This window comes from Bubalus kerabau, chromosome 4 (assembly GCF_029407905.1).
Source record: "Bubalus kerabau isolate K-KA32 ecotype Philippines breed swamp buffalo chromosome 4, PCC_UOA_SB_1v2, whole genome shotgun sequence".
Classification (NCBI taxonomy): domain Eukaryota; kingdom Metazoa; phylum Chordata; class Mammalia; order Artiodactyla; family Bovidae; genus Bubalus; species Bubalus kerabau.
In genome coordinates, this window is record NC_073627.1 from 143,140,686 (window position 1) to 143,154,293 (window position 13,608).

General features: G+C 47.0%; 1 protein-coding gene across 6 annotated transcripts in view; it reads right to left on the reverse strand.

The window, feature by feature from the left end:
- FAM219A (family with sequence similarity 219 member A) overlaps nt 1–13,608 on the reverse strand; it is a 61,449-nt gene that overhangs the window by 6,276 nt on the left and 41,565 nt on the right. For 3 of the 6 annotated variants that reach the window (XM_055578865.1, XM_055578864.1, XM_055578863.1), the window contains exon 2: nt 3,066–3,114. In XM_055578865.1, coding sequence (XP_055434840.1) covers nt 3,066–3,114 — 49 coding nt within the window. Of the gene's footprint in view, nt 1–3,014; nt 3,115–13,608 lie in introns of all 6 variants that reach the window. The other 3 variants (XM_055578862.1, XM_055578861.1, XM_055578860.1) reach the window with 1 other exon arrangement.

Sequence of the window (13,608 nt, forward strand, 5' to 3'; positions counted from 1 at the left end):
ACCACTCAGGACAGCCTGGGCTGGCCTCCATGGTGAAACCCCTTGCTTCTCTAAGAACTGAGGCAAGGATCCAACTCTAGGCCCTGCATCTTGAAAGAGACAGTACTTTGCTCTGCCCAACCTGAGGCAGATAGTGAAGGGTGACAGGAGGGGGCTGACCCCCATCTTCCAGGAACTGTACTCCCAAGTGGGCTAGCTAGCATGTGTTTGATCCAGAGAAAGGCTGGAGAGGGAGAGATGGAATAGAAGGGTGGCAGGGCTTCCTGCAGGTGACACCTTGAGGTGGAGTGTGAAAATGTTAGTCACTCAGTTGTGTCCAACTGTGTGACACCATAGACTGTAGCCCACCAGGCTCCTTTGTCCGCTAGCTTCCGCTAGGCAAGAACACTGGAGTGGGTAGCCATTCCTTTCTCCAGGGGGCCTTCCCGACCTAGGGATTGAACCCGGGTCTCCTGCACTGCAGGCAGATGTTCTACCTTCTGAACCACCAGGGAAGCCCACTTGAGGTAGAGAGAGGAGGGCATTTGAGGAAGGAAGGGTAGTGTATAGAAAAGTGCATTTAGAAGTGAGTGTAATAAGTGTGGATCTGGACTGGATGGAAGGATGAAGATGGAGGAAGGTCAGGTTAGAAAAGTTGGATACATTTATTCAGTCATTTATTTATTACATCTGTGTCACCAGTCATGTATGAGGTCCTGTGCACAAGGGACTGGGGGCCCGCTCTGATTACAGACTTGGAGCATGAAGGCCTGAATGCCAAGCAGAGGAGTCTGGGCTCAATGGAAAAGGAAGAGAAGCCGCTGAAGGTTGTGGAGCGGGAGGGGCAGCAGGGTAAGGGCAGCAGGCTGGGGGGCCCCTCTGCCGACACTACTTCTGACTGCTCGGTCAGCCTATGGATTCTCCGAGGCTCTAGAACCTACAGATTCATGGGACTGGCAACCAAGGGACCCATTGCCTGGTGTGGCTCTGCTACCAGATGTCAGTTTCTGCCTGGGCCCTACAGGAGGCCTGTCTACCCATTCCTCCTCCTCACAGCAGCTCCGATACTGGCAAAAGGACTGCCAGGGGAAAGCTATCACAAAACAACAAGTTCCAGAGAGGAAGGATGGGATGGGCATTTATAGCTACTGTGACTCTGGAATTCTCTCGACCTCCATGTCTCTCGTCTCCCACTGTCTAACCCTCTTTCTTTGCCACTGCTCATCTATCTCACGCCCTCAAACCCACCTCCACCTCCTTTCCCCGCAGGCAGCTGCCATTACCACCCCAAGCCTCTAGGGGGTGCAATTTGCCTTATAAGTTCCTGGTGGGGACTCTCCTCCGCGCAACTGGGATAAGGCTGTGAATTTTTCTAGAGGAGCTGTGGTGGTAATACAATGGTCAGCGGGGAAAACGTTGTTTTTAAAAGCACGCTGGAATTGTTTGAAACAGTGAAAAAATGCTAATAAACTGCTAAAGCAAACTACAGACTACAATGCAACTATTAAAAGAAGTCATTCTCTATATATTGATATTTTAGAAGGGGCTCTAAGACGTTAATCAGAAAACAAAAAAGAAAAAAATTTCAGAAAATGTGGACAGTATGATACCACTTGTGTTTAAATATAAAATAAAACTAGAAAAAACTAAAAACCAAAAACAAAACGCTTGGAATGATGATCTCTGAGGAGAAAATGACAGGAAAGAGTAAAGAAGTTATACTTGTTAAATACTTGTGTTGTTAAATTGTTTAATTTAATTATTGTTTAATAATAAGCAAATAAACTGGCTGCAGTTTGAGTCTGATGTCCTGTCCTGGGAAGATGAATAAATTCCACCGAGAGGACTGTTCTCTTGTTTAGAAAAACAGCCTGAGGGGCTCCCTGGATTTGGTCTGGAAGGAGAAAAGCAAGTTAAAAGGAAAAAAGAAAAGCTGAATAATATAACAGGACTCTGAAAAGGTGTCCTGGCAGCTGCAGAGCAAGGTTTGAAACAGATTTCTCAGGTCTAAGGAGAGGGCCCAGTATTTGATGGGCAGTTGGAGCCTGGGGAGAAAGATGAGCAGGAGTGCGGCCGGGATGGCAGAGAAGTTCTGAAGGATGGGCATGGCCTGCATTTAATTGTTAACTCTTTCCTGGATGTACTGTGTGAGCTATATTTCACTCATGAAAACAAATTATTTATTTATTTATTGACGGCTGCACCTCATGGCCTGTGGGATCTTAATTCCCTAGCCAGGGACTGAATCCAGGCCCTCAGCAGTGGAAATGAAGTGTCCTAACCAGGAGACCACCAGGAATTCCTGAAACCATTTTTTAAAAATTAGAAGTCTGTTATGTATGGCAGCCTTGGGTGAGTGAGATGGTCCCTGAGGGAGAGAGGTGGTGTTTGTGGGGAGGTAAAGTGAGTGCAGCAGCTGAAGGAGCTCTGGGCAGTGACTGGGAGAGAGGTGGCTCAAAGGATTGGGCGGCAGCATAAACTGACTTTGGAGTGGACGTGAGATAAACCCCCAAGGAGACCCTGGGAAGCCAGGAGAGCTTTGGGTTTATTAAGAAACTAAGGGAAAGTTCCTCCAAACAGGAGCCAACAAGATCCAGAGATATCCAGATAGGCTGATTAGGAAGGGGGAGAGGGGCTCAGCTTCTAGGGGAGAGGAGCCAGGTTCCAGGCTTTGGGAGCCTCACTCCTTTCTGCCCTCAGACACAGGAACTGATGCCCACTTCTAAGGCAGCTTCCTCTCAACCTGGTCCAGTGTCTGATGGGGCTTCTGACCCTCTCTCTGGGGTTCCTGCAGCTATGCTCCAGAACACCTGGAGCCTTCTGGGCCCTAGAGATGCCTCTAGAGCTCTGGGCATCTGTAGAGAATTATCACCTCCCTCTTCGCCTTGCAGGAGAGAAGGTACCTGGTGGTGCCAGTGACTTGGTGGCTAGAGTCTTGGAATTATCTAGCCTGAGCTGTACCTCTTTGCAGACCCAGCCCAGCGCACCTTGCCTGTCCACGCCCAACATCTCCCTCACCCCCCAGACACACTCACCCAGCTTCACTTGGAGCGGGGATGGTTTGTAATTCATGGCTACTGACTCACCCTCCCGGGCGTCACAGTCTCCGTCTGAGATGGAGGCGGCGGCTGGGTCCTGGGGGAGAAAGCAGGGGGACAGGGAGCTGTTAGGAGGTGAACACAGGGGGCTGTTCTCACCAGTCCTCTGTGGGTATTTCTCCCTGGCAGCAGGTGGGGTTCAGGAAGGGAGGGATAGACCCGTCTACCATGGAAGGAAGATCGGGAGCTGGGTGGAAAAGTCCAGGATCTCGGCCCTATTTACACCCATCTGGGTGTCTGTCCTTTAAGTCCCATGTCATCTGCCACCTCCAGGAAGCCTACTGTGATTCTTTAAACCCACAGGACCTTCTCTTGCCTCCCATACTAGTTGCCATGCTCCTTAGGGCCCTGCCTTGTTTAGAAAGATCTTTCTAGGTTCCTGTGAGTTTAAGTCTGGATTAAGGTCTGAGCAGGTGCTCCCTGAGACGGGCCTTCTTCCTCTGTTTCCCCAGCTCTGGCTGATCCCTTCCCAGGATCCAGAGAACTAACTGGCTGAGCCAGGCTAGACTTCCAGGCTGTAGCCATGCAGTTCTGGTGAGAACGTCTCCATTTCACAGATGGATCCTAAAGAGTGTCTCCCGAGAGAACCTGAATGGTTGGCTTGGAATGGCGGGTGAGAAGACAGACAATGGCAAGTCAGCCGGTGGCCAGCTCATCCTGTGTTGCCCAGACAGGGCTGGACATGACAGATGACAAGACAGCATGCATTCTGTGCATTGTCCAGGGTCTGGAACCATTTTGGTCTCCCTCACTGCCCTCTTTACCAACTTCTTCCCATTGCTATGGGTGTTATGCTGCTCCAAGTCCTACTTTAGCCTCACTATTCTCTCCAGAACACCCCTAAATCTCTGCCACAAGATCCAGGGCCTTGTCCTACTCTGCCTCAGTCAGTTGGAAGGCACTGGAGTCATTCACCCTCTCCCTGAGAAACTGACAACCAGCCATGGACATAGGATGCTGCCATCCTAACCATCCACCTAGGGTCACAGAGTGGTAAGCCTAAGGTCAGAGGATCGCAGAGAGGCTCCAGTGCTGTGCCTATTCTGCCTCTGGGGACACGGAGAGCAGACAGGCAGGGAGAATGCTGGAGGATGGGCCCTGTGGGGCCAGGCCCAGGGATCTGAGTGGCTTCTGGTGACTGTTAAAGGAAAGCTATGCAGCCATTATGGTGGTTTAGTTTCCCTTTAGAAGGAAGCAGGGGGGATGAAAACATGCTTGCCATTAAAGGAAAAGGGAAAAGTCTAGAATGTTTTGGAGGGAAATCCTGGTCTTGTCTGTGTTTCTTTAGGCCATCCAGAGTGCGAGGCCTGGGTGGGCTGTGTTGCCACAGTGGTTTGTGAGTTCCCGAGGGCAGAACCCGGGCCTGTGTCCTCTTCTCTGATTCCCAGCCTTAGCTGTCAGGGAATGGTACAGAAGGGTAGAACAGGTGGGGGGGACTGGGGGCTCAGTGCATGCATCCCAGGCAACCTCCCAAGCCACTGGTCTTTTCAAGTCCTTCATCCTCTGCCTCCCTGGCTCAGCTCCTCCTTGGGAGACTGATCTCTGGCAGCACCTGTTCCCTGCTGCCCTGGAGAAGGAGGCCTCTAGTGACCCATCCATGTCTCTCTGTGGTCAAAACAGTGCTGCCTGCAGGGGACATGGAGACCAGCCAGTGAGCACTAGGCTGCAGGGACACTCACTCCCAAGGCTGCCTGAGCGAGGGCTTCTCAAAGGTAGAACCCACAGACGTGCCTGTGGGGCCCTCCCAGGGAAGCACGGGCAGATTTCCAATTTCCTTTCCTCTTTCTGTAGTGTTTGTCACATGTCACACACACCATGTCCATTTGGAAAGGGTTCCTCCCCTGGCTTCCAGGACACTATGCCCCCTGGCTCATCTTGCCTCTTTGACCATCACCTCTGCCTTCTCCCACAGTTAACTTCAAGAACTCAAGTGCTTGGGCATTTGTGGCTAACTTTTCCCTCCTTGATGCAGATGAGTCCATCAGAGTGTCTTCTCTCAGGCTGGAGGTCCTGGGTGGCAACACTGGAGGGGGCCAGTGCAGGAAGGATGGGGCCTGAGTGGGAAGCTGTTGAGTGACTCTGGTCACAGGGACCCACATGTGTTCCCTAAGGCCACTGGGATTCCTGAGTGACACTGCCAATCCCTTTAGGTCAAGAGCCAGCATGTAAAGCCCTAGACTGCGAGGTCCCATTCAGCATATCCCCATCACTGTCCTTGATGGAAGGCCAACTTTGAGGCAGGAACAAATATTCTGGCACTGTGCCTGCAAGCTCAAGCCTTCACTGTGGGCTTCCTGTATGTCTTTCCTGGGAAGTGCAGCCAATGCACCATGACCACCACATGGAAATATAATCAGGGAGATTAGATGTGAAATATTCATGAATACAAGTATCAGAGAGGAATCCAGGCAGAAGGAAGCATCTGGCTCGAAGAAATCAGGGAAAATTTAAAATGCCCCCCAAGGACATCTGACAGGAGTTAGCTAGATCCAGAAACTAGAGTGGTGATTAGCAAGGTTATTAATAAACACTCAGCAGAGACAGACATTGAAATGCATCTCTAACAGCAGCCCATGTTTCTACAACCCTGCATGCAAATTCTCCAAAGACTATAGAGATGATTAATAGCTCAATCTCACTGTTTCTGGGATGGAATAAATCAGCTAATGACCAGCGCAAAACCAATATAACTAGAGGAAGGCAGAAGTACCAGAAGAATCTTCAGAGTTAGTCTGGTCCAGTGATTTTTATTCAACTGTGTTTCCTAAACCCTGGGCCGTGGGCAGGGCTGAGTGCGAAAGGAGAGCAACAGGAGGGGGTCTGGCTTCCCTAAAATTAGAATAGATCCATTTTTACATATTTATTTGGCTGTGTCAAGTCTTAGCTGTGGCACACGGGATTCCACTGTGTCATGTGGGATCTTGCATTGCGGTGCATGGGCTCTCTGGCTGTGGTGTGTAGGCATGTTGCGGCACACAGGGCTTAGCTACTCTGCAACACAGGGGATCCTAGTTCCCGGACCAGGTGTCAAACCCGCGTCCCCTGCATTCCAAGGTGATTCCCAACCACTGGACCACCAGGGAAATCCCCAGAATAGATCCATTTTTATTTCACTTACATAGGAGACTTTCTGCAAGATTTTGGTTGAAAAAAGGGTTTTATTGCTTTAAAAGAAAGGTGGGAGAGGGAGTTTAAAACACATTGATTTAGCCCAATCTTTTAAAAAAGCTTTACTATAGAACTTATTAAATTTACATGAAAACAGAGAAAACAGTATAGTGAGATCCTGGGTACCTATCAAACAAATTACTAGCTTCAACAAATTACCACTTAGACTACTCTTTAAAAAAAAAAAATCTTGGTTCCTCCATTTATAACACTAGCTATGTGATCTGGGCTTTAGTTTCTACATCTGTTAAGTGGGGCTTATACTAATACCTATGTCAAAGGTTTCTGTGAGGATAAAGTGAGACTATGTAATCTAGTGCTTAATATGCAAGCATTTAGAGTAGTATTTAGTATATATATAGGACTTCCCTGGTGGTTCAGATGATAAAGCATCTGTCTACAATGCAGGAGACCTGGGTTCGATCCCTGGGTTGGGAAGATTCCCTGGAGAAGGAAATGGCAACCCACTCCAGTACTCTTGCCTAGAAAATCCCATGGACGGAGGAGCCTGGTGCAGGCTACCGCCCATGGGGTCACAAAGAGACAGACATGACTGAGTGACTTCACTTTCACTTTAGTATATATACTACATCTTCCACACTCTATGTGTGGTATAGCTATGAGGCTTTTATTAGTACAGGCTCTGTGGGACATACAGCCATGAACAGTGTACTCTGGCAGTGACCAATCCACAGCAGCAGCCCTGTCACCACCCAGGTTGGGACCTGGCTTATGTGGGGAGATATCTGCGGAAGAGATGCTCGCTCAACAGGGTGAGGAGGGGCCTGATCAGGGATCATTCTGTCTCCTCTCTCTCCTCACTTCCTTACGCTGCTTTTCCCTCACTTAGTTATCAGTGGTCAGCCTGGGGCTCATCAAGATATATAGAAATAGACCCATTCTTAAGGAGTTCCCAGTAATTATCAGTAAATGTAACAAGAGCCATAAATGTAGAGGGAAAGGGACAAAGGGAGGGTGGTCAGAGAAAACTTCCCAGAGGAAGACACTTGAAAAGATCTCCAAACATCAGTTTCCCAGTTATCTTAAGAGGAAGGATGTTCAGGGAACATCTGCAAAGGCTCAGAAGCCTGGAACTAGCATTGCACATTCAAGAAACAGTCAATATTTTGCTACAGTTGAAACCTAGAAGGTATGATGATGAAGAGTGACAGGAAATAAAGTTGCAGGGCCAGCAGGGCTCAGATGATGGTGGAAGATGGGCCTTGATTTTGTTCTTTACTCAGAAGATGGTGGCAGAGGAGCCAGTGAAGCCTTGAGTAGGGGAGTAACATGATGAGGTTTGAGATGGAGAAGGACACTCTAAAAGTCATGTAGAAGATTGGTGGGAAGGAAATGAGACTGGGATTTAGGGAACTATTGCAACAGTGCCAGCAAGAGATGACAGAGACCTGAACTAAGCAGAAGATAAAAAGCCATAAAGGAGGATGTTAAAGACAGTAGAGTGGCAGACCTCAGAGATAAAATGTAGAAGGAGTCCAGACACTCCTAGTTTTCTGTGTGGGGTAACTGGGAAAGGGATGCTTGTAGTAATTATTAAAACAGACAATGCAGGAGAAGGTATAACTATGGTCAGGGAAAACCAGATGAGCTCAGTTTGGGACAGGTTGAGCTTTGAAGTGTCTTTTGGACACTAGATGACATCATTAGTCAGTAGGAATTGAGGTTCAGGATCTCAAGAAAGAGCTGTGGACTGACAGTAATTGAAGCCCACAGAGGAGAATAACCTCAGGGAGAACAAGCACAGTGAAACAGACAGGAACCAAGAATAGAGTCCTGGAGAGCATCCAACCTTAGGAAATGAGTGGAAGAAGAAGACTGAGTAGGAGCAGAAAGACAAGATGTAGAAAAAGATCCAGGAAGATATTCAAGCAGTTTTCAGGTGAAACAAATCAACAGTGTCAAACTAATACATGATTCCATAAGATAAAGATAATATTTAGAAGTGAGGAAGTCATAGGTGACCTCAGCAAACAGAGTTTTGGTTGAATGGTAAGAACAGAGCCCAGAATACAAGGGATGTAGGAGGGAATAGGAGATGAGGAAGTAGAAACAGTGAACACAGGCTGTTCTCTCAAGGAGCTAAACTGAGAAGACAGAGTGAGAATGAATGACAGTCAGAGAGTTTTGGAGTTGAAGGATTCTTTGGAGGGAGGGAACACATGACCACTGTTTCACACGGAGGGGAAGAAAATTGAGTAGAAAGGGAGATGTTCGATGGACTATGGTCTTTGAGGAGTCAAGAGAAGATAGAACCAGAATCAGATGAGAGGAGGAACACTCCTTACTGAAATGGAAGGGAGGTGAAAATGGGTGGAGGATGCAGACAACATGGAGACAGAAAGGTGGGTGGAAAGTTAAGGGAGTTCATTTCTAAAAGCCTAGTTAAGTAAAAGAAGGGGGAAAATGCTAAGGGGTTTAGGAAAAGAGGGACTGTTGGTGGCTGGATAGGAGTGGAAGGAGATCAGACTGGCAGGGGTTTCAGCTACAAATCCTCAACTTTCACCAGCTCTTGATCTTGCCTTCAGGATGAAAGGCACTCTCCGTGGTGCTGAACAATTTTGCCTTTGTCTTATGGACTGAAAGATGATTCAAGGTAACAACATGATTCAATTTTCGCTTTCCCACAGGAAAGGTAACCTCTGTCCTCACCTTCAAGCACTAATTTTCAGGAATATGGAAAATGAAATGGATTTAGAATGAGGTATGAAGAGGCAAAGTGCTTGTATCAACATTATCTAACCTCTCTTTGCCTAACGCACATGAGTTTTTCTCTAGTTTTAGGAGGGAGCTGGTGGAAGCAGTTCTGAGTTATGAAATGCTGAAAGGCTACCTCTGGAATAGTCATGTCTGTACCTTGTTCAGTTCCCCTGGGAGAAAGTAGAACAGACTTAGAGCAGGAACAGGAACAGGGCCAGGAGGACAGGTAGTACTGAGAAGGAAAGGAAAACGGGGTGATCTGGAGCTCAGGCCACTCTCTGATGGGCAGAGAGAAAGCAAGATAGGGTATCAAAGACCAACTCTGTTTCTGTCACAAGTGGTTCAGCTCAGAAATTCCTGAGGCTGTGGCTCCCTGAAGAGTTATGCCATTCCCCCAAAACATCCCTTGGCAGTAGGTGGTAATAAGCATGTTTAGTCTCAATATTATAGAGGGAGATCCAAAAGAATGCAACTCTATGTCTTTCTGTCCAATGCCCATGGCTTGGCAGAAACCTAACGTCCAGTCCAAGAATATTCAGTAGCAGTTTAGGCATTGGTTAGACCTCTCAGCTTCCCTGCAGATGGCTGTCCATTCAGCCTCTAAGGCATTCCCATCCCTCTCTGGCTCAACATGAGAATCATTTGGCCAATGACAGTTCCGACTCCAGAGAAGGATCTGAGGTCCTGTGAGTACCATGGTTGGTGAGCTCCCACTTTTATCCCGTCTCCCTCTTTGCTAGCATTTCTGCCAGGCAACTGGCCAGGACTTCTATCCTTTCAGGACATATTAAGACCCTTAGGGGCCCCACTTATAGGGAAGGACAAAGACCTCTGTTAGGAGTAAGGTCTTTGGGGGGATATCTGGAAGGCGGTCAGGGAAACATAACGGAGACAGTCTCTCCAAATATTGTTTGTAGCTCTTACAAGGGCGGGGGTGAAGAACAGAAAAGCTAGGGAAGTCTATGAAGCCTGAATTCGAGAAAGGGATCAGAGGACCCTGCGTAGTTCAGGGAGGCCTCTCTTATCAGTCTAAATCTCTTCACTCTTCAAGGTTTTTCTCTATAAGAAGACTCAGTTCAAACAAAGTCAATACTGAGTGGCCACTCCTTTCCAGCTCTGGACTGGGTGCTGGTAGTAGGGAAGAAAACACACCTTCTCCACATACACCACACTTCTGCAGAGCATTATGGGATGAAGCAAAGCTCCCTAGAAGGAAGCTGAAAGGATTCTTGTGGCTGGGCTAGAGTTCAAGAACTCAAGGGGGTCTTGTGTATAGCTGAAGATTTTCTGTTTCCTTAAACAGCTCCTAAGATGGAATTCATTCCCAAAAGAAGCACCACCCACCAAGCTTTAGTAGCTTTGTGGTGACTGTCATTGGGAGAACCAAAATGCAGAAACCCATGGCTAGAAACAACTTTAGCCATGGCAAGTTTAATAGATTTTTCTATTATAAAGAGATACATTCTAAAATTAAAAAATCACATTTAGCTTTACCACTTTGAGGCAATCTTTGTTAATGTTCTAGTGTATCTGAGTCTTTTATGTATACTACAGTAGCAACACTAAGGGGCTTCCCTCTCTGGGAGCTGGTGTTTCACCTGTCCTCATGGTTACAGGTGTGGGCCTCTAGGTAGGTACATTGTTGGGTCTGTGTGGTCCCATCCTTGCTTAGACCAGGTGGATCATCAGAGCATCCCCCAGAATTGGGAAGTGGGGCTTCTACGAGGAGACGTGAAGCTTAAGACTATATATTAGGTAGCAGAGAAGGTCACTGGCAGGGAGACAAGAATAAAGCTGATGTTCAGAAAGAAGAAACACAAGAGATAGAAAGTCTTCCCTTGATTTCAGGTTCTGGTTCTAGAACTTGTCCCTCTAAGGTTTGATTACATGCCTGTCCTCTTGTATTAGGAGAAAATCTAGTGTCCTTACAGTCTAGTTACCTTTTTAGGTTAAATTAGCTTGAGTTGGACTTTGTTACTATAATCAGAAAGTATCTGCTAATAATTATTCATAGAACAACATTTAAAGAAAAACCAGTTCAGTTCAGTTCAGTAACTCAGTCGTGTCCGACACTTTGTGACCCCATGAATCGCAGCACACCAGGCCTCCCTGTCCATCACCAACTCCCGGAGTTCACTCAGACTCACGTCCATCAAGTCAGTGATGCCATCCAGCCATCTCATCCTCTGTTGTCCCCTTCTCCTACTGCCCCCAATCCCTCTCAGCATCAGAGTCTTTTCCAATGAGTCAACTCTTCGCATGAGGTGGCCAAAGTACTGGAGTTTCAGCTTTAGCATCTTTCCTTCCAAAGAAATCCCAGGGCTGATCTCCTTCAGAATGGACTGGTTGGATCTTGTTGCAGTCCAAGGGACTCTCAAGAAAAACATACTGTATCTTATATTCTATATTTTAAAAAATTAGTATTAGGGCATATTTAACTCTCCATATTTTTACATAGTTTTCTTAACCATCAGCTTAATGGGTACATGATATCCATAAAGGGGACGTACAATAACTTTTTAACCCTTCACTTATTTTGGACATTTAGGTGGTTTGCAATATTGCACTATTATAAATCAAAAAGTGTGAATGCTTTTAAGATTCTTGATACATACTGCCAAGCTGCTTTCCCAGAGGATTGTTCCAATTTACAATGCTTCTAGTCACAACCAATAGCTATAGCTGGTTTTTTAGTATTTTATTTTTCACTGTGTACCAGGGTATTTCAGGTCATCACATCTATCTACTGTTTTCCAAGAGAGCTCTTCTCCAGTCCTATTTGCCTGGTTCCCTCTGGGGAATCTTCTTTCAAAGAATAGAATTTCCTCTGGGCATTACCTGCCAGACAAAATATTCCTGACTTGAAGCTACTGATTAAGAACAAAAGGAGAGAAGACTATTACACTGCAGCTTGGCCAAGGCTCTACATGGAGCACTGTACTGTCAGGTAGCTGGCTGCCATGCTTCAGCTGGTCCCTGGCCTGTGCACATCAGCTGCAGGCACTGGGACTGAAGCTGCAGGTCCAGGAGGCAAACCTCACCGAGGAGGTCTCCCTTGCTTTCAGATTTGGGGTGAGACAATGAACCAAAACGGCTCTGGAGTTATTTCAGAAAGATAGGCAGCTCCCACTCCCTTACCTATTATTTAGTTTTCAAAAATAGCTACTCAGAAACAGGAGAGAAAAGGATGGTGAAAGATACAAAGCTAGCACTGGGATGGCAAAGAATTGGATTCATTTAAAAAGAAAATTGCATTTATTTATCTTTGGCTATGCTGGGTCTTTGTTGCTGCATAGGCTTTTCTCTAGTTATGGCGGGCAGGGGCTACTCTCTAGTTGCAGTGCGCAGGTTTCTTATTACAATGACTTCTCTTGTTGCTGAGCACGTGGTTCCACGGCATTTGGGCTTCAGTAATCACAACAAGAGGGCTCAGTACTTGTGGTGCATGGGCTTAGTTGCTCTGAGGCATGTGGGGTCTCCCTGGACCAGGGATTAAACTGTGTCTCCTGCATTGGCAGGTGGATTCTTTACCACTGAGCCACCAGGGAAGCCCCAGATTCATTTGGGGGAGACAAAGGACCTGTGAATTTTTAAAATGATTTAGAATCCTGCTTTGCCTTCTCTGTGGTTAGGGCTGCTTATCCTAGATTGATGCTCTGTTGTTCCTATGCACCTGGAAATCCTATGAACAAAGCCTTTGTCTGGGAGATAGGGCAAATGCCTAACTCAGGGACAACTAGATAGAAACAGTGGCTTGGGGGAAGCCTCTGCAAAAAGGCCTAAGGGATGAGCCTCCTGACCCAGGAGACAGGGGCAGGGCCAGAAATTGAGAAACCTTGGTTCCTCTGAGAGGCTTGACTTGGCCTAGTCCTTGAACTTCATCCCTATCCCCAAGCTCATCCTCTGAGCCAGATATTAAGCAGGCTCCTGTCTTACCTTGGACTGGGCAGAGACACAGGTCTTAGCCTCTACAGTCTGGTGAACCAAAACGTTTTTGAGTCCCACATCCTGCTCCCCCCGTCACCGCTCCTATTTCAACCTCTTTAGGGAGAGGCCATCTCACTTAATGGAGAAAGGGGTGAAGGTGTAAAATTCTTTTAAAAAGTAGATCAACAATGGTTGAAGTGATAAATTTTATGTTATATTTATTTTACCACAATAAGAAAAAAATGAGGGAAAAAAGAGATTAACTGGTAGGGCCTGAGGCAGAAGAAGATGGTATGAGGGTGGGCAGTGGAGAGGAGGCAGTCCCTTCTCTTATTTAATTCAGTTTCAGCCAACACAGACTTTGGAGATGAGACTTTGCATAGAAATGATTCCAAAATCAATCAAAATCAAGGGAGTTAAAGGGGCCAAGGGATCTGCGGTTCTAAGGGCCTTCTACTTGGACAGGGTCCAAAGGAGGCAAAGAAGGGGATTGGATATTCAGGGATAATAGGGCTTTAAGGAGTGTGGTCCAGAGGACCCTTTGGTTTCTTTCCAGGATGTGGAATCTAGTTCCCCAATGTAAGGAAGGAGGCACAGAACACCAAGGAGAGATGCTGCCAAGGAATTGATAGAGGGCGTTTGGTTGGAGAGTCCTTGAGACTGGTCCTTTATCCCTGCACATGGTAGGGAGCTGAATCAAGAGAAATGTCAACAAACA